At 33.7% G+C, this 21,940-nt stretch overlaps 1 protein-coding gene across 9 annotated transcripts in view; it reads left to right on the forward strand.

Moving 5' to 3' along the window:
* Positions 1–21,940, forward strand: part of LOC101623890 (ankyrin repeat and KH domain-containing protein 1) — a 130,459-nt gene that overhangs the window by 46,065 nt on the left and 62,454 nt on the right. For 8 of the 9 annotated variants that reach the window (XM_012727829.1, XM_012727830.1, XM_012727833.1 and 5 more), the window contains exons 7-10: positions 1,765–1,859; positions 7,684–7,921; positions 8,175–8,366; positions 12,726–12,835. In XM_012727829.1, the coding sequence (XP_012583283.1) occupies positions 1,765–1,859; positions 7,684–7,921; positions 8,175–8,366; positions 12,726–12,835 (635 nt within the window). The remainder of the gene's footprint in view (positions 1–1,764; positions 1,860–7,683; positions 7,922–8,174; positions 8,367–12,725; positions 12,836–21,940) is intronic. The other variant, XM_004686803.2, reaches the window with a different exon arrangement.

A 21,940-nucleotide genomic window follows, 5' to 3' on the forward strand; every position in this document is an offset into this window, starting at 1 on the left:
TCAATTAGCTGAAAAGACTGCTAAATTCCTGGTACTTTAAAGGACTTCCATTATTTAATAACTTTTATTTTATGATTTTTCCAACCTTTATTTCACAAATAATGCACAATAAATAATCACCTTGATACAGAAAAACCTGAAAAACAGAATAGCTTCAAGAAATTTTACAATGACATGTAAAGATGTAAAAAGCATGTAAAGAATATTTTTGGTGCATTTATTTGCAGTTTAAATATATTTATAAACAGGCCTAATGGATATTTTTAAATAAAACAATTATACTCTTAACACTTAAAATCTGTATTTTATTTAGTTGTATATCATGGACATTTTCCCATCTTAATAAATAACTCTTATAACTTTTGATGGTCACATAGTAATGTGTGATTTCAGTTAGAAGTGAGTTTGTTTGCTCTTCATAATATCAAAATGACCCATGATTTGGATAAGAGAGCCTTGTTCTCTTGTGCAAAAAAGTCAAATTCAAAGGTGGGCTGTCTAAGGGCTATTTTGCATCAAGATCTCAGAATTATATTTCTTACTGTGTGGTTTCTGTCCTTAAGATTCCCTACAATCCATGATGGTAGCCAAGGCCCCAGCAATTCATGTTCTAGGAAGGATGAAAATTGGCTACAGGCAAAATGGGGATTGCCTTCAAGTTTAGTTATCTCACTTTAAGAAATTTTTTTAGAAGTTCTTCTTTAAATCCCTACTTCTCATTTGCTATATACATAGCAGCAAAAGAGGCTGGGAGATGTCAGACATGTTGCCACTCAGATGAAATCACAGTTGTTTTAAGAAGGACTGAGAGAATGGATGTTAGGTAAGGAACAGGCAGTCTTCTCCAAATGTATCAAATGAATGCACCATAATTGCCTATTGTTGGACAATTGAATTATTCCCAGTTTTTCACTTATTAAAAACACTGTGATAACATCCTTGTGCAGACATCTTTGCCTAATCTCTGATTATTTCCTTAGGGTAAATTCCTGGAAGTGGAATTGCTGGGTAAAAGGGCATGGACATTTTTAAGGTTTTTAATACATATTGCCAAATTGCCTTCTAGAAAGGTTGAATCAATTTACACTCCCACCAGCAGTGTTTGAGAGTGCCCTTTACCCTACACCCTCACCAACACTGGGTATTACCGTTCTTTTTAATATTTGCCATTTTGATAGGAAAAAATGGTGTTTAATTTTATTTGCATTTGTTTATTAGGAAGATTTAATATTCTTTTCATCATTTGCATTCAGTTTTGAATTGCTGTTTCATGTCCTCCATCCATTTTTCTATTGGAATTTGTCTTACTGATAATTAACGCTTTTTTTATATTAATATATCAAGATTTTTTTAGATTATTTTGAATGGAGTTTTCTATGCCTGCTCATTGCCACTGTGAGTTTATGGTTATTATTTCAAAGCTGTTTTTCTGAAAAAAATAGCCATACTTACTTTAACCAGCATTCTATTTGATTTTGATGTTTTAACTTGATAGTTTATATAGATTAAATAAAAGAATAATTGTTGTTGCTTTACTTGTGTGTTTTTTAGATTAATTAAATCTTTGAAATCTAGATAGGCTTTGACAAGAATCTTATTTTAGATTGGCTTATAAAACTTATTTATTGAATGCAAACTGCGTTCTCTTATAAATTTTGTACAGACAACTGAAAGAAGAAAATTCTCTTTAGCACTTACATATTAATTTGATCCTCAGTTCTTTAGAAATTTTATGTTTCAATTTGTTTTGTTTTGTTTTTTAAGGCCATTTGGATATGGTTCGCTTTCTGCTTGATGCTGGTGCAGATCAGGAACACAAAACAGATGAGATGCATACTGCCTTAATGGAAGCTTGCATGGTAATTTTAAATTGTGTTCACTTGAGATTTTATGGGAAGAACAGATTGTATGTGTTTAAGCCTTTGTAGTTTAGTGGAGTTTTTTGAAAACTTTCATTATAAGATTTGAAAATTTTGTATAATATCAGGAAAGGGAAATATACAGTGTTTTTGATAGTAAATCTCAGTGTAGGAAACAGTACAAAAAGCGGGCATGGCAAAATCACAACAGTGATAAACTTTTTATTTTCAACTTCTTGAATTGTAGTAAAATACATGTAACATAAAATATAAACAAAATCATATAGTACTTGTCTTTCTGTGAATGGGTTATTTCACTCAGCATGTCCTCAAGATTGATTCATCCATGTTGTCAGAATTTCCTTCTTCTCCAAGACTGTATAATAGTTTATTGTATGTATAAGCCACATTTTGTTTATCCATTTCTCCTTTGATAACCATTTGGCTTGCTTCTATGCTTTAGATGTTGTAAATAATGCTACTGTAAACATGGGTGTACAGATAGCTCTTTGAGTCTCCACTTTTAATTCTTTTGATTATATACCCTAGAGTGGCATTTCTCAATCATGTGGTAATTCTGTTTTTAACTTTTTGAGGACACATTTAGTACAGTGGTTGTGTATTCCCACTAGTAGTATCCAAATTTCTGTTTTCTTCACATCTCCACCAACAGTTATTTTATCTATTTTTCATGATAGTTATAGTGGTTGAAGTGGCATCTTGTGCTTTTGATTTGAACTTCCCTACCCTAGTGATTCAGTGATATTAAGCATGTTTTCATTGGTCATTTGTATATACTTTGTCGAAATGTCCATTCAAATCCTTTGCTCATCTTTGTTTATTTTTTCTTTTGTTGCCTTTATTTTTTATATCATATCCAAGAAATTATTGCCAAATCCAAAGATATAAAGCTTTGTCATTTTTTTTTTCTGAGAGTTCTATAGTCTTAAGTCTTTGATCCATTTTGAGTAAATCCTTGTACATGGTATAAGGTTAAGATCTAATTTCATTCTTTTGCATGCAGATATCTAGTTTTCCCAACACCATTTAATGAAAAGACTGTCATTTCTCAATTGAATGGTCTTAATACCCTTGTCAGCAATATTTGACCAATGTGTAAGGGTTTATTTCTGTGCTCTGTATTCTATTGTTTTCTCTATGCCTGTCTTTAAGCCAGTATTACCAGGTTGTAATTACTCTTAAGTTTTGAAATCTTGAACTATGAGTTCCCTAGTTTTATTTTTCTTTTTCAAGATTGTTTTGGCTATTTCAGGATCTCTTTAGATTCTTTGAATTTTCTATTTCTTGCCAAATTCTTAAGGGGCTTTTCATAGGAATTACATTTAATCTGTAGGTTGCTTTGGGTAGTATTGACATCTTAACAGTACTATATGTTCTGATTGATGAATATGGAGCATGTTTCCATTTAGTTAAATCTTTAATTTCCTTCAGCAATATTTTGTAGTTTCATTTATACAAATGTTTTATTTCCTTGATAAATTCCTAAGTCCTATTTATATTTTGGATACTGTAGTAAATGGAATTGATTTTGTCATACCCTTTTCAGATTACTTATTATTAGTATATTGAAGTGTACCTGATTTATATGTTGACTTTGTGTCCTGGTACCTTACTGAATTTACTACCTATCAATATTTTGTGTGTAGAGATAATTTTATTTCTTTGTTTCTGATTTGGATGTTTTTTTTTTTGATGTTTTTTTTGTTTTTTTTTTTTTTTTTTTGCCTAATTGCTCTGGTTAGAACTTTCAGTACTATATTGAATAAAAGTGGTGAAAGTAGCATCCTTACCTTGTTCCTGACCTTAGAGAAAAAGGTTGCAATGTTTCACCACTAAGTGGATTTTTCACATATGACTTTTGTTATATTAAGGTACTGTGCTTCTGTTCCTGCTTTGTTGAGTATTCTCAGAATGAAAGGACATTCTATTCTGTCAAATCCATTTTCTGTATCAATGGAAATGATCCTGTGATATTTCTCCCCTCCGCACCCCCATTCTGTTAATATGGCATCTTACATTGATCAACTTGTTTATATTGATCTATCTTTGAATTCTAGGAATAAATCTCACATGGTCATTTATGCTGCTGAATTTCTTTTGTTAGTATTTTGCTGAGGATTTTTGCATTAATGTGTATAAAGAATACTGGTCTCTAGTTTATCTGAATTCAGTATCATGGTGATGCTGACCTCATATAACGCATTCAGAAGTATTCCCTCCTCTTCAATTTTTTGGAAACGTTTGAGGAGTAGTATAAGTCTTCCTGATACGTTTGGTAGAATTTACTAGTGAACTAGTAAGGTTCAGAACTTTTACTTGTTGAAAGATTTTTTTTGTTCCTGATTCAATCTCTTTACTTGCTATGGGTCTACTTTGATTTCCTGTTTTTTCATGATTTAGTCTTTGTAGGTTTTGTATTTCTAGCATTTTGTCCATTTCATCTGTGTTATCCAATTTGTTGGTGTGTAATTGTTCATGTACAGGAGTAGTATACTTAGTCCTGCAGTCCTTTTTTCTGATTTTAGTGATTTGAGTCTTTTGTCTTTTTTCTTAGTCCAGCTAGCTAAAAGTGTATCAATTTTTTTGATCTTTTGAAAGAGTAAGCTTTTGGCTTTTTTTTCCTCTATTCTCTATTTTGCTTTTCTCTGCTCTAATCTTTATTACTTCCTTCTAATAGTCCTGAGCTTAGTTCCTTTAAATGATTTCTAGTTTGTGCTATTAACCTGATTTTAAATAAATACAATAACCTGAGTATATCTTTGAGAAAGGACAGTTACGTTTAATCTCAAAGTAATATATTTGACTTTAATTATTGCTAAAACTCTAATCTTGGATATCAGTAGACATAGTTTTAATGTTTTTGCAGCTTCATATTAAAAACCCTATAAAGCAAATTGACGTTCAATGTATATAGACTAATGTGTATGCTATAGATATCCTATAAGGTATTTATTTATTTTCAGGTTAACCTTGGATTAGATTCATCGTTCATCTTCAATGCAGTCAACATAAAATCTTTAAACTGGAAGTTTAGGCCATTTTCTATATTTCATAACTAAAAGAACTGAGAGACAAGAAAATTCAATAATCTTTTTCCACATCAAACAATTAGATAGGTAGCAGATGTTTGAGGCCTACCACAAATAACTGTTTAGGTTATAAAAGGTTATATGATAGCCCTGCCTTAGCATAGGTCTTATTTTTTCTGTCAAGAATTTCTGCTATGAACATTATGTTTACTCTTATTTAAGGCATTTTTAGACAATATCATTTGTTACAAAATTGTAGGGAAAACTTACAGTAAAAATGAAATATATGTGCCAATAATTTTTTGAATATACTAACAGTTGCAAAAAGACTTAACAGATTTTCTGTTGAAAGCACAAACTTTCAGAATAAAAATATTTTAATAGCAGTACTTAGCAAATGTAAGCCTGTGTTGATAAAATAATACAGGCAACATAAAGAAAATACTGGATTTCAAGAATATTTCTAGTATATTTGGTCATAGATCAATACAGGAACTGTTTTACTTATTTTTGTAGGCACATACATAATCATGCAAATATGCATACCATAAACAAAACATCAGATACAGAGAAATTAGAGCTGAGTGTTTAAGACATTTTTAATACACTATAAGTGAAACTAATTTTTGAGATGCGATTAAGTACTATGTAATACCTATTTTGTTGTCCATGACAGTATTATAAATCACTCAGAAGATAATGACTTATTACAGCAACTGTTTTATTTCTCATGAAATAACAATTCCATTGTTTTCTTTTAGTAGGGAAGTTTCTCATGCAGTGCTGCCAGATAGTGACTGGCTGGAATTTCCGACATGGTATAATTTGGCACTTTGCTAGTGATGTTTGGAAGTCTGGGACCTCTTGCCTTAGGTGATCGCTCCATGGGCTTCTTTACTGATAGCTAGAATCTCAAGAATTAGCATTCTAAGAGAAAGGCTTTAGAATTGGCACAGCATCATTTCTACCAAATTTTATGGATTAAGCAGTCATGGAGCAGCACACATTCAGAGAGGTGTGGGAGATAAAATTTATCTCTCGATGAGAAGGTGTGATGAAGAATTTGCAGTCATCTTTTACAACTCCTAAGGAAAAAAATTCACAAGCCATATCTGTATTACTTTATCTCTGAATAAGGTATCCTTGTCCTAACAAGGATATGCCAACAATTCAAGGTAAATAAAGATGATTAGTATAGTACATTATAGGAAAAGAATTAATACAGTTGTGTTAATGGCTCTCCTAAATAATTATTTGCAGTGTAAATCAGTAATCTTTCTCCTGGAAATGATTAAAAAATAAAATGCTTTTTGAAAATAGGTATAACAACCTGCCAATCCTAAGTAGATGACTGAATTTTACATGTATGTACACCATGTAATCAACCAAATTAAGAGATAGTACTCTAGAGGGTGGCTTACCTTTACCCTCTCCCAAGCAGTACAGTACCCACCTTCAAGGGTAACCACAATCTTTTTTTTTTTTTTTTTAAGATTTATTTAATTATACATAGAAAGAACTGGGGTGTAGGCCAAAGATGTGGGGAATGAGAGGATTCACCAGAGATGGAGTGGAAAGCATAACATACAGATTTACTGAAATATAGGCTCTATTTCAAATGGTAGGAGAGAGAAAGCTAGAGTGAATGTAGCATTCATCTAATGTGTTTCGTTCTTTTAGTTTCCATATTCTTAGTCCAATTTTGCTACTGTCCAATGACCTCTAACCACTTGCTTTCTCATTTTTCCTAGCGGTTTATGATCAGTGAGTAAGTCTCTTTAGAGCTACTGCTCTCTGATAAGAGATTTTTCATGAACAATAATGGGCAACATAGAAAAAACTTAAGTATAATGAAACTCTTGATGGAAAATGAAGCCCAAAGTTTTTTCAGGTTTCTTTAATTCTTGAATAAGAGTTTTAAAAAAAAAATTTTTGCCCACCTTTATAATTGCTTTTGCATTCAGTTTTGTTTTTCCTTAGCAATATTTTGAAATATAAAACAACACGGCATCTAACTTTATCCTAAAACAAGAGTTAAGGCCTACACAAAAACTTGAGAATTTGAAAGTAAAGAACATTTGTAGTGATTGAAGGTAGCCCTGAGTTTTTAATTATCTTGCTTCCATATAGACTGATCACGGTAAAATTATTTACAAGTGAATATTTGTTTTTCTGTCTTTGTAAAATGCTTTGCCTGATTGCAACAAATAAGTGATGAGGAAAAATGTGGGATTAATATCCACAGGGGTTTACCTTGGTGACATAATCCCAAGTGGTAATGACTTCACAGAATTATTATTTTTGCCAGACCTTCGCCCTTTCTAGCATAGATCTAATACAGCTTCTACACTTAGATATGACAAGTTTGAGGGATAACTAACTATATGTGACCAGACAATAGTATAAACAGTATAATTATTTTGACATGCCATTGACTATGGGATTAACAGTTTTTTGAACTTCATAGAATGTAGAAATTTAAAATTCATGGAATTGTAACTATGTCATGAGTCTGATTCTCTTTGGAAACTCTTGGGCTTGCTCAAAAGTAAGGTAAAAGTAATTTTAATTGACTTTTCATAAGACAGAGCCCAAATTCCTAGATGTGCCTGATAATATATATATGCATCTAAGCTATGTCTCCTTTTCTTCTACCCTTTCCTTTCCCTAATCTCTTGTTTTTTTTTCCCCTCCAACTAAAAAAAAAAACAAAAAACAAAAACCTTAAAACAAACAAAAAAATTCCTTCTTGCTTTACTTCCGAAAATCTGCAGGATGGACATGTAGAAGTAGCACGTTTGCTTTTGGATAGTGGTGCTCAAGTGAACATGCCTGCAGATTCGTTCGAGTCTCCATTAACACTAGCTGCCTGTGGAGGACATGTTGAACTGGCAGCTCTTCTGATCGAAAGGGGAGCAAATCTTGAAGAAGTTAATGATGAAGGATACACTCCCTTGATGGAAGCTGCTCGTGAAGGACATGAAGAAATGGTGGCATTACTCTTAGCACAAGGTAGAGTTACTTTAATAAAAACAATCAATTTGCTTTGGATGTTTTGTGTCAATATCAGTGTAGATTACTACAACTAATTAGTTTTTTTGGTTTTTGTTTTGTTTTGTTTTTTGTTTGCATTGGTTCTGGGAGGAACCCCAGAAGTAGAAACAAAAGAGATGATAATCATAATTCAGAACAATTAATATCTTTGTTGTAAGTCTTTAGCAGCTAGTTTTATTATATATTATGTTTTTCCCCCTACTAATGCCAGGAGCAAATATAAATGCCCAGACAGAAGAAACTCAAGAAACTGCTCTTACCTTGGCTTGCTGTGGAGGATTTTCTGAAGTTGCAGACTTTCTGATTAAAGCAGGGGCTGATATAGAACTTGGCTGTTCCACACCTCTGATGGAGGCTTCTCAGGAGGGTCACCTGGAGTTGGTTAAATATTTACTGACTGCTGGTATGTAGCTTTAAAATTGTCTTTTACAAAAAGGCTTTTATAAAGCTTCTGTAACTGAACAATTTAACTTGTTCCTTTATGAAACTTGAAACATAGTTTCACAATTTAATTGTTTATTTTAGGTTCCAAAGTAATTTTCTACATTGTTTCTTATTGATAATTTTTTCGTAATGACTATAAATATCCTGGATCTCCTCTCGTGCATTCTGGAGGCGAAAGTTAGTCTTTGGGAAAAAAATTGTTTTTTAAATTAGAGGAAATTGGGGTGACATCTTGATCATTTCTTCACATTTCTAAGTCTTCTCAAAAAAAAATTTTTTTAAAGATTTATTTATTTATGCATACAGAACTGGGGTATAGGCCAGAGGTGCAGGGGCAGTGAGAGGCTTCACCAGAGACAGTGGACAGCAGAACAGGCAGATGCACAAAGAGCACTGCTGAGGGGAGCAGCCAACAGGTCAGGAAAGGTCTGCCCCGCCATGTAGACCACCTCCAGGGTGGGGATTGAACTCATGCTGAAGTAGCTTTAGCTTCTTAGTGCTGTGCTTTAACCTGCAGCACAACCAGCGAGGGCCCCTCAAAAAAAATTTTTTTTTAAAAAGAACAAATGAGGTTTTCATTTGGAGGCCAGAAATACTTAATTTTAAAATAATTTTTGCTTTATGCACTGTTAAACAATAGTAAGAAAGTGTTTCTATGTTAATTGTAGTTTTATAAAGCAAAGATATACCAGAAAAATTGACCCAAATATATATAGACAAAAACTTTTTGTATGTCCTTGGAAAGAATATAAACATTTTACTTGGTCTGCAATCCAAAACCTAACATTATTTAAAACTGAAATATAAATAAATGATATGTAAAAGTCAGTAAAATATTTAACAGAACTTTATTCATCCTTTTGGGATTTCCACTGTTAACATTAATTTGAGTATAGTTGACCAGCCTCAGTTTTCCCTGAATTATTAATTTCTTAATAAGTTTGGATGAATTTTTTTAGCTTTTGAACTAAGTAGAAAACAAAAAGCTGACCTCTTACTGTTGATCATTATAATTAGAATAATACTTGGTTCAGCCATCATTCTGTCTTCATTTTTTGTGACTCTCACTGTCCCATTTAATTCTTTCTCTATCAGCATTTACCTTTATACTTTTTTCCCACATCCTTCTCTTATGTAAAGTCATGCTATTTTAAGAGGCTTTTACAAGATGCAGTAAATATTTACTGAGAAATTATTGAATACCAGGCATTCTGCTCAGCTCTTGTGTTAACTGAGTTGTTACTTCCCCCTATATAGTAAGAAATACTAAATACATTCTTACAGATATGGAAACAACCACATCATCTTTCTTTCTTGTTAGTAAATAAGCTTATGTGACCAAACAGTTTTCAAACTGAGAATTCCTAATACTATTTTTTCTATTGCGTCAACATTGATTCTCATGTTTAGTTACTTTTGCTAGTTTGAAGTACTTTCTAGAACTCTCTCAGGAGTTTGAGAATCACACTTCTGTCTATAGATCAGTATCTAAAAAGACTGTGATCTAGTAACATAAAATTATTCTTCTAGTATAGGAGTAAAAAATCCCTCCAGTGGAGCTGGAAAAGATCGTGCTTAGTGAGATAAACCAGAAAGAGAAAGAAAAATACCGATGGTTTCACTCATAGCAGGAGTATAATGGACCAGGCGAGAAAATAACAAAAATAATGAACAACCATATACCAGAGACATTTTGTGGGGGTGAAGTAGGGAATGGGATCAAAAACGCGGGGTTGGGGAGGGAGTGCACGGGATTATGGTGATGGCATACAGATGACTCGGTGATGGGAAACCCGTGGGGATTACAATTGCGATGGAAAAAAAAATGTACAAAATGATGTAAAAATAAACTTTTGTAATAAAAAAATAAAAAATAAATCCCTCCAATAGATCTTTTCATGCATTGCTTATACAACTAAAAATATTTAAAAACTATTTTGCTAAGTGGCATATTTCTGAACACATAGAAATAGGAACTATAGTACACTCTTCCCTAAGAGCTGATCATCCAGATTTTTTTTTCTTTTAAGATTTATTTATTTATGCATATAGAACTCTGGTACAAGCCAGAGGTGCAGGGGCTGCGAGAGGATTCACCAGAGACAGAGTGAGCGTTCAGAACAGGCAGATCGAGGAAGTACACTGCGAAGGGTGCAGTGGGTGGGTCAGGAGAGATCTGCCGCGCCTTCTGGATCACCTTCCCTGGCGGGGATGGAACTCGCACTGAAGCGGCTGCAGCTAGCTTGCAGTGCTGTGCAGATTTTTTTTTTTTTTTAAGATTTATTTATGCATACAAGAATTCGGGTACAGGCCAGAAGTGTGGGGGGTGAGAGATTTACAAGAGACAGAGTAGGGAATAGAACAGGCAAATGGACTGAAATACACTACTTAGGGGAGAAGCGGGCAAGTCAGGAGAGGTCTGCGACGACATGTTTGTCACCTCCATGGCTGGGGATTGAACTTGTGTTGCAGTGGCTACGGTTAGCTTCATAGTGCTGCACTTTAACCTGTTGCAACACCTGGGAGGGCCCCTATCATCAGCTTTAATACTTTTTAATTAATGGCCAATTCATTTTATTTATACCATTCCATATTCCCATTTATTTTTATAAAATGTTTATTTACTTGAAATAAATCTTTTCATTTTAATTTCTAATTTGAAAATTAATCGTTAAAATTATTTTTATAAATGAATTTGTCAGTATGTGCCTCTAAAAAATGATCTTTTAAAAAAATAACTATAACCGTTTTCCTACCCAGAATTTTAATATTAATCATTAAATATCCGAATAGTTTTTATATTTTCACGATAATCTTATAAATGCGTGTTTAATGACTGTTTTGAATGCATGTTTTAGTCTACAAGCTCTCCTTCCTTCCATCCTTTTTTCATTTTCTTTGATGCTTTTAGTTGAGGAAATGGAGTGTTATATACTAAGTGTGAGTTTTGTTGATAGTATCTCCATGATTTTATTTGACTTGATTTTGTGTCCCTTGAATTTCCCCATATAGTAGTAGTCAGGTCTAGAGACTTCACTGATATCTGCCATGATGTGTGTATATGTTTGTGTGTTTACTACATTTCTTCATAGATAATACTTAAATCAGGTGTAATTTCATCAGGAGGTAGTAAATGTCTATCTCTTTGTGCTGTTATTAGCCATTGATGATTATTCACTAACTCATTAGGAGTTGCTTAGTGTTGATATTTCTAAATTCTGTTATTCCTTTCTTGTTAACTAAAATACATCTATAAAAAAGAAACTTCCCCATAACAACTATTTGGTTGCCCTCAGCTATAAAGCATATAGGAATGACAATATAAATGTTTGTTATTTCTCACCCAGTTAAATTTACCAGTTTCCAAAATGATCTGGCATTTAGGCGCCGAGGGTCCTTCATTGGTGACCAATGAAGTGGTTTTGGTTTTGATTTAAACATCATCAAAAATGTTGGGGTTCAAGCATACGTGATGACTTTTACCCAATCACAGTCCTCATTCTTTTTGTTGTAAAAAATTGTCAGAAGTTGTAATAATATGATTGTATGTGATCAATAAAGTTAGCGCATAAAGCATTTTGGTATGACCTCTCTTATCACCTCTCTTTATAGTCTCTGAAGCATTCCTTGAATTCGGATTTGGCAAGGTGTTTCAGGCACACCTAATATAAATTCTGTTTCTGTCTTGGAAATAATCATTTCTCTAATAAGCTCTAACTATGAATAGGAAATGATTATCTAGGAATCACAGTCTAAAGATACTATTTTTATGTGGTTTGTCATTGTCTCTAGTTCTTTTCAGTTGATCAGAGTTAGGACATACTTAATTTTCTTATCCATAAAGTATATCATGAGTTTATGTCATTACTTTCACTTCATAGCAAGGGTGTTTTTTACTTAATCACAACAGTTTTGTATTGTGCTTTCTAATCTGTATTTTCTCTCAGCCATGTCAAAAATTTCAATTCCAATCAAAGGATTACTCAGTTGCTTTTTGCCAGAATCCTAGAATTAAAGCGAATATTTTCAACAATGTGATTGATGAAAACAGTTTGATATTTTTTGGTTTTGTGGTACTTTTATTTCCTAGAATATGTCTTACTAAGGATGTATAAACAATGTTTTGTTTTAAAAGCAGTTGGTATAATTCCTTTCTATGTAGTTAAAAGTACTTTTGAGAAGCATATTTAAAGGAGTTTGGATATTTAAAGTATATTCTGATTATATTCATATCTTTATTAATTCAATTTGCAAAGTTGCAGTACCTACTATAGTTTCATAATTCACTAAGTAAGTATATGGTATTTTTGTTTGCTAGGTGCTAATGTCCATGCTACAACAGCAACAGGAGACACAGCCTTAACCTATGCTTGTGAAAATGGACATACAGATGTTGCAGATGTTTTACTTCAAGCAGGAGCCGACTTAGTAAGATATTTTTAATCTCAAATATTTTTGTGTTAATATAATTGTTAGTAGACATTTATTTTTAACATTTAAAAAGCTAGGTAAGAAGATTGATAATTTGCATGCATTGTATAAATAAAAAGCCTAGCTATTTGTTCTAATTGTTACATTTATTAAATATATTTTAAAATAGTGCTTAATAGAGCATACTATTTCTTTTCTGTGGTAAAACAGTTTCTTCATTTCAACACTCATATTTTTTTTTTTAACTACTCTTAATTAGACACCATAAATTCAGTGGCAGGTTTACAGAATAGAAAACCTGTCAAGTTATTTTAATTCATTTTATTTCTCTAATTAAAAACAAACTGCTATTAACAAATATTCCAGCATTCATTTTTCTGTTTTGACTTTTCATATTTTCAAATTAGATAGCAGTTTTATATGTGTAATAATTACAAATGTGGAAAACAGAAAAAAGACAACTTCATGCTTCTTGCTAAACTGTGTACTTTGACTAGTTTTTCTTTTGTGAGGCTACATTAAATTATCCTCTAGTATTTTCCCCAGAATTGCATTATATATTTCTATTTTTGTTTGTTATATATTTCTCTACAGTCCATGTGAGAGATACATAAATAAATGCCATAGTTTTTAATTTCTTTTTAAAGATTTATTTATTTGTGCACAGAACTGGGGTACAGGCCAGAGGTTCAGGGGCGGTGAGAGGATTCACCAGAGACAGAGTGGGGAACAGAACAGGCAGCTCGACGAAGTACACTGCTGAGGGGAGCAGCGGACGGTCAGGAGAGGTCTGCCGCGCCATGTGGTCACCTCCAGGGCAGGCGGGAATCGAACTCATGCGGAAGTGGGTTTAGATTCTCAGTGCTGTGCTTTAACCCGCTGCGCCACCAGGGAGGGCCATCTATAATCAACTTTAATAGTTTCAGCTACTTAAGAAAAAACCATATAAGTATTGCGTTTTTGTTTTATTTTTTTTTAAAGGATGTATTTATGCATACAGAATTAGGGTACAGGCCAAAAGTGCAGGGGCAATGAGAGGATTTACAAGAGACAGAGTGGGGAGCAGAACAGGCAGATGGACGAAGTACACTGCTGAGGGCAGAGCAGCAGGTGAGACGAGAGCTCTGCTGCACCATGTGGGTCACCTCTCTGGTGGGAGATTGAATTCGTGCTGCAGTGGCTGTGGATAGCCTGATATCCTGTTGCACCACAAATACTGCCTTTTAAACCATTTCCTACAAACATTCTTAAATAGATACATGAGAACATTGTTGGGAAAACAGTGTGATTTTGTTACTTGTTATCATTTCTACTAATTCTAACTATTGCAGTTATAATGCTAGAATGCGTTTTCATTCCAGAATCTGCCCTACCCAGAATCTGTCCTATCAGAATTTTTGAGAGGTGTGTTCCTCTTTTGTTTTAGATTTATAATGGAAAGGTATTAAGTAGATTTACTGCCTTTGTAAAATAATTTTTCCTTTTGTAGAGTTGCTTTGGGTCATCTATAAAAATTAAGAATTGAAGTATTTTATAACTTGAAGTAAAATAACAGGATAAAGTTGAGGTGCTTCTTTAATCAATATAGTAGTTTATCCTATACATTCTGATCTGAATTTTCGACTTTTCTATAAAAATTCACTTAATCTGTTGATAGTTATTCTGAACATATTAAACAAGAGAATAGAATGATCTGTTAAATGAACCCTTATGTATTTTAAAACATTATTGATTTTTCCATTACATTTAAAACTCTGAAATATTTTTAAATGTTTATTTTAACAGATGCCTAAATTAGGTAAAAGTGTTTATGTTAGAGTGCCTTAAAAGAATTGCATTAAATGAACAGATAGATTTATATATTTTTTAAAAATAATAGTCTATTTTTACATCATTTTGTGCATTTTTTCATCTCAGTTGTAATCCCCGTGGGCTTCTCATCACCAATCACCCATGTGCCATAGTCCAGTGTATTTCCCTCCCCCCACTATTTTTGATCCCATTCCCCACTCCACCCCCATAAAATGTCTTTGGTATATAACTGTTCATTATTATTTTCTCACCTGGTCCTTTATACTCCTGCTGTGAGTGAAACCATCTGGTATTTTTCCTTTTCTTTCTGACTTATTTCACTAAGCATGATCTTTTCCAGCTCATTCCAGGTTGCTGCAAAAGGCATGAGTTTATTTTTTTAGTTGTTGAGTAAATATTACATCGTGTATATGTAGCCTATCTTTTTAATCCAGTCATCCACTTTTGGGCATTTGGGCTGTTTCCATGTCTTTCCAATTGTAAATAAAGCAGCAATAAACATGGGGGTGCAGGTATCTTTTTGAATCAATGTTTTTGTGTCTTTTGGGTAGATTGCTGGGTCATATGGAAGCTCCATGTTTAGCAGTTTGAGGAATCTCCAGATTCCATAGTGATTAGACTAGTTTGCATTCCCACCAGCAGTGCAGGAGAGTTCCTTTTTTTCCACATTCTCACCAACATTTGTTGTTGCTAGTTGTTTTAAAATGTGCCATTCTCACTGGGGTGAGGTGGTATCTCATTGTGGTTTTAATTTGCGTCTCCCTTATTATAAGTGATGTTGAACATTTTTTCATAGGCTTGTTGGCCATCTGCATTTCCTCTTTGGAGAGGTGTCTTTTTAGCTCTTCTGCCCATTTTTTGATGGGATTGTTTATTTATTTATTTATTTATTTTGAGTTTCATCAGTTCTCCATATATGTTTGTGATCAATCCTTTATTGCTAGTTTTATGTGAGAAAATTTTGTTTTTTGTAATCTCTCTTTTGCTGTACCGAAGCTCTTTAACTTGATATAGTCCCATCTATTTATCCTCGCCTTCACTATTGTTGCATTAGGTTCTGTATCTTCAAAGATGTCACTGAAATGTATGTCATGTAGTGTTTAGCTTATCTTTGCTTCCAGGTATTTTATGGTTTCCGTTCTTATGTCTAGGTCTTTAATTCACTTTGAATTGATTTTTGTGTATGGTGTGAGGTGTGATCTACTTTTCATTTTTTTGCATGTAGCTTTCCAGTTTACCCAGCACCACTTGCTGAACAAAATCTACAGCATTTTACATTCAAAATTTAAGATTAAAAAAATGGCTCAGGTAAATCTGTAACCTAATTAAATACAAAGATAATGCTGTTTTTCCAAAATAATTATTTTTTCCATTTTGCACCTGTTTTTGCAGTCATATATACATAGTCATCTCTTAGTATTTTCACCATATGATTCCATCATGATCTTTTCCATATTGCTACAGTCTCTCTAAAACTCTTGCATAATACCTCATCAAGTTGATGATTAGTCACTTTTTGAACTTTTGAGTTGCTTTCTGTTAGGTTTAATAACTGTGTAATAATACTCTTTTCTCTTTTTAATGATTTCATATATTGATTTTACCTATTTAATATTTTACTGTCTGGAGAGACATTTCTGTTTTAAAATTAGTTCATTTCCTGATAACTATTTTAATACAAATAATATTTGTTATTAATAGACAATGGAAAATATGAGATATTAAAGCAAACTTTATATTTAAAACCTGTCAGTAAGTTTTTTTAAAGATTTATTTATTTATGCTTGCATGCGAAACTGGGATACAGGCCAGAGTGGGGAGCAGAACAGGCAGATCGTCGAAGTACACTGCTAAGGGGAGCCGCAGGCAGGTCAGGAGAGGTCTACTGCGCTATGTGGGTCACCTCCATGGTGGGGATCAAACTCATACTGAAATGGCTTAAGCTTCTTAGTTCTGTGCTTTAACCTGTTGCGCCACCAGGGAGGCCCCCCTGCCAGTAAGTTTTATGATTTCAAGCTTAATATTAAACCAGGTAGGCACCAGGGAAAGCCCTGAATAAAGCAGGCAAGTCAGTCCTGGTTTCTGAGAAAAAGTGACTGATCACTCTTATTAGCTGGGCTTATAAATGCAGTAGCATCTTACTTGTCCTCCATTCTTTGATTCTACCTCATAATACCTGTTTTGGTCTATAATAATTTCCTCTAGTGATTTACAGATGGGAGACTCTCCACTCCATTAAATGGAGTAGAGATTTATTCTTTCCTTTGCATCCCATAGTTATGTTTTTGATATATAAGTTTGCTTGATCCTTAAATAGATATTTTTGTTGGCTGGTTAAGAACCTTTAATTATGGGGATCTACTTTTTCCCTTTGTTTTAAATAAGAATGCATAAATCAGTCTTTGAAACACAATCTGTCTGATTTGTTAAATTTTAGAGTTTAACTTTTGCTACAATTCCAGGTTTTGATATTATAGGTTTTGAAAGGATTTTGATAGCTGTCTCTCATTTTTAAAAAATTATCTGCATCAGAATCGATTCAGTTATTACTGCTTTGGAAAAATTTAATGCAACTATTTGATTTTCTTGTTTCCTAAGGTAAACAGAATTTTCATCCTAAATGTGTAGTAGGTAAAACTTAGAACTTAGTTTTAAAGATCATTTAGAAATTTTTTTATTAATTACTTTTAAAAGATTCGTACTGGTGATTTGCTAAAATATATATTGTTATAATTTGAAAGTTATTTGAAACTTCATTTTCAGGTTATAGAAAGACTTAATCTAAAAATATTCATAGATATTTCTATTGAAAGTATACTGCATATTATGGATTAATATGTAGTTTATCTAACTAGTAATTGCATGAATTTGAATAATTCATTAGCTATGACATTTACACTATTTGAGTATTCTTAAATGGACTACTTGCAATGTTCTTATTGAAAACTCAAAATTAAATGAAGATTTTGTTAATTTTATGAGTTTTTAAAGTTCTTCCTCTTCAATATGTAGAATAATTTTAACTACTGGGACCCCCCCTGGTGGTGCAGGGGTTAAAGTCACAGCACTATCAAGCTATCAACAGTGACTACAGCATGAGTTCAACCCCTAGCCAGGGAGCTGACCCACATGGCACAGCAGATCTCTCCTATCTCACCCACTACTCCCTCCAGCAGTGTATTTCAGTCAATCCACCTGTTATATTCCCCAGTCTGTCTCTGGTGAATCCTCTCACCCCTCCACACCTCTGGCCTACACCCCCAGTTCTTGTATTCATAAATAAATAAAATACATCTTTTTAAAAATTCCACCTTTGGGAAACACATAATTGTTTCGCTGAAAAGAATTTGCATATTACTAGTGTCCCTACAATTTGACCAGAAGGAATCTATAAGCACGACTTAAAAACTGAAGGTATTGAATTCCCATAGCCTTTAAACCACTACTCTGGTGTTCTATATTTAAGCCATTCTCCCCAATTACTGGTCTTTAGACCAGAAGGCAGCACATTAATATATTATGCTTGTTCTCATCTTTAGAGTTTACATCAACCAAAATATGTATGACTTGATTATTTTACCACAGTCCTTTAGATCTCTTCATTGTCACTTCCCATGTTCAAGGTGAGGACTTGCTAGTTATCCTGGATTACTCTGCTGCTTTCTTCCTGTTGTTTGCTTTTAATTTTAACCTACTTTTTTTCTATGTTTTTTGGATTCATCCCATACCAATTCTTGGTACTAACCACAATCTTTATGAAAGATGATGGCCTTCAATAATAGTTTGGACACAGTATGTTTAGGTGGCAACATTGTGTTGGCTAACCTGTTAAGAGGTGTTTTGGTGAGTGGTTTTGTTCTTCAAACCATTTATGAAGCTGAAAGAATCTTTTCATCGTGGCAGTAGAATTTCCTTCACATGTATTTTTCATGTGAAAAATGAAGAAGCTAAAGATGTAAGAAAAAGTAATACATTAATTAGGTAAATAGTATTCCTTCCTGTCTGAACCTTCTGGGTTTTCATTACCAGAAGAGGTATAAAATAGTATAACTAATCAGTAGGCCCAAAACTCAAGGAATAGTTCCTATCATGAACAACTAACATAGGTAATAGAGAAAGTAAATAGATTTTATAGTAGTTAGGTTTGTGTAAAGAAATTTTATGATACAGCTTGGCAGTTTGTAGGCCTTGGTTGCTACTAGAAGGTAACTTTTAAAAGGAAGAAATGCCTCTGTAAATCCTCCTGTAATCCTGTGTGTTTATCAATGGCTAATGAGTGACGGAGATTACAATTAATACTCAAAGTACTGAACATTAATATGACACCTATTTTAATCATAGATATCAAATCACTAGTCTATAAGCAAACATTTGCCTCTGTATCCTCATCTATAAAAGGAAATTAGCATTATTTTTGGACTGCTTTATTATAGTCATGTTGGTAATCTTACTTTCAGTCTGCTGGGTATCCTTGGGCAAATTACTTAAATTGTCTAGGTTTCCTTCTCTTCCTCTGCACCTTTCCCTTTTTTATCACTAGTATGGACCAGATGACCTTTAATGATTGGACTGCAGAAAACTTGTGACTGCTAAGAAACAAGTTAACACACTATCTACCTATTTGGAGGTATTAGGTCTAGACTAGATAATCTTGAGTGCTTTGTTAGCCCAAGAATGTGTAAAGGTGATTTGTTGGAGACCAGCTACAACTATCGAGGTGTCTGGAGGCAAGACAGGCAGGGCCCTAAGGTAGGAAGGTGTGGCGAGTGGAGATTCCAAAAGGAGAGAGAGGAGCAGGCATGAGGAAGACACAGGAGTCAGGATTGGGTGCAAGTCTTCTTGCTATTCCCTCAGCAGATCTTTATTTATACTGTGTAACAAGTAGCCAATTGCAATAAAGCATAGGGCAAGCTAATGAGAGATCGCCATACACTGTCTCAAGGACAAAGGGCACAAAGCATTCCTCTCTTAACATATTATGGTACACTAGAATATACATTTTTGTGATAATTGTCATGTCTGTCCATCTATTGTCCATCTATCACTCAAAGGAAGAGGAGTCTGGGAAAGGATGAGCTCGTTAGCAAAAGGTTATTAGGGGTCTTGGGGTAGTAATAAATTGTGTTAGCAATATTATCAGTGATTGTCTAAAGAAAAGCTAGTGGCTAATTTAAGGCTAGCAGAGTCCGTAGTTAGTGCTTGTTTTAAAAAGGAGCAAATTAAGCGAAAGTTGTAAGAGTTGTGTATCAAACAACACCTGTGTAGTCAAGGTTAAAATTTGTCCATTAGTCTTTATGCCCTGGGAGTCTTTTCTGAGGTTTGCTTTTTTATATAAAGAAACCAAGGAAGCTTCCCAGGAGTTTTTAATGCCCTGGGGTCTTATCTCTCCTGGGGCTTGCCTTCTGTCTCAGGAACAGAGGGATTTCTCCTCCTGGGGCAGCTTGCCTGAACCAGGCAGCCGCCTGTGTGGCTAAGACAATCCAGTTGTAAACTGATGGTTGCTCAGAATATTTTGATATTATGATTATACAAAAAAGGGAGGTCATAACATAAGTTAGCAGTGGAAATTCTGATTTTTTCAGAGCTTTTCCTGATCTACCCAGAATCTGTCAGTCGATAGACATTGCATAGCTTGTGTCAGTGATTACCCTTAAAGAAACAAAATTTTTTTTTTTAATATTTATTTATTTGTGCATACAGAACTGGAGTACAGGCCAGAGGCTCAGGGGTGGCGAGAGGCTTCACCAGAGACAGAGTGGGGAGCAGAACAGGCAGATCAATGAAGTACACTGCTGAGAGGAGCAGCAGGCAGGTCAGGAGAGGTCTGCCACACCATGTGGTCACCTCCGGGGCAGGCAGGAATTGAACTCGTTCAGAAGTGGCTTTAGCTTCTTAGTGCTGTGCTTTAACCCGCTACACCACCAGGGAAGGCCAGAAGAAGAAACAAATTTTTAAGTCCAAATCATCATGACTAATAGTGATAAATATTGTATCAATTATTCAAGCTTTTTATATGTACTTACTGTATCTTAAAGTACACCAAATATTATTTGGGGGTTACATTATAATTAGTAACTAGCTGGTTTGACTTAACTATATTCGGTAGATAATTTTAATTAGATAAATCATTAATCCCTCAAATAATTGCATAGGGTACTCCCATAATCTGGCATATAATGCTAAATAACTAGTTATTCTACCATAACTTTTTATTATCAATATTTTATTCTACTTAAAAATATTTTATTCTACTTTCAAAGAAACAGGAAGATTTTCCTTTGCATGGACTTTTTTTTTTTTTTTTGCACGGACTTTTCTTAAGGAAACTATTTCCCCTTCCCTTGTGAAATACTAATATTAGTCAAGATTATAGCCTCCCTAGTTATCTTTGAACTTAATAAATTATAAATTTGTTGCATCTTCTCTCATATGCCTTCAAACTTCCCAAATTTCCTTTAAGATTTTTTTCCCCCCAGCTTTGACTTTTAAGAGAGACAAGAAATTAGTTTGCCATTTCATTTCAAGTTGTTTGGCCCCTTAAAGATGCAGGCAGAAAAGGAAGACGATCTGAGGACCTTAGAATGTGGTTCTTTTTTAAGAATTATTTATACAAACAGGAGCTGGGGTGTTGGCCAGAGATGGGGGAGGGTGAGAGAATTCACCAGAGACAGAGTGGGGAGCAGAACCGGCAAATCTACTGAAACAAACCACTGAGGGAAACAGTGGGCAAGACAGGAGAGGTCTGCTGTGCCATGTGGGTCCAGGCTACCCCTTGTGCCACCAGAGAAGCCCTTGGTGTCTTTCCTTCTAGCTCAAAATGTATCTGCTTTAGATTATGTGGATCAGAAAAAAATAGATATAACCAACTTAGAGTATGGGAGGCATACAATGTGACTTATTTATGCCACCTTTGCCATATCAGTTAAAGAATAATTTGTCCCATTTTAGTCATGTATTTTCCTCACTATTGTGACTAAATTTTTGTACGAAATAGTAAGTTTGTAATTAGTTGAAAAATATTTTTTTATTTCCAAGTAGCTTATATTTTTATGTGGTCAGAATTCATGGAGTATAAAAGTGTCCTCAAAGTACCTAGTTTCCTTCTTTATTGGCAATCACTGTTATTTCTGTATCATTTCAGAAATATTTTAAGTGTGATGAGACATATTTTAAAATGTATTAATGCTTGATTATACATATTTAATATATTTCTTACTGAAATAGAATTTTGGCTTGTATGATACAGTTTTCTCTGTAGGATTGACTATAGTTTTTAAGGGTTTATTTATT

This window comes from Condylura cristata, unplaced genomic scaffold, assembly GCF_000260355.1.
Source record: "Condylura cristata isolate star-nosed mole 26May11 unplaced genomic scaffold, ConCri1.0 scaffold00021, whole genome shotgun sequence".
Lineage (NCBI taxonomy): Eukaryota > Metazoa > Chordata > Mammalia > Eulipotyphla > Talpidae > Condylura > Condylura cristata.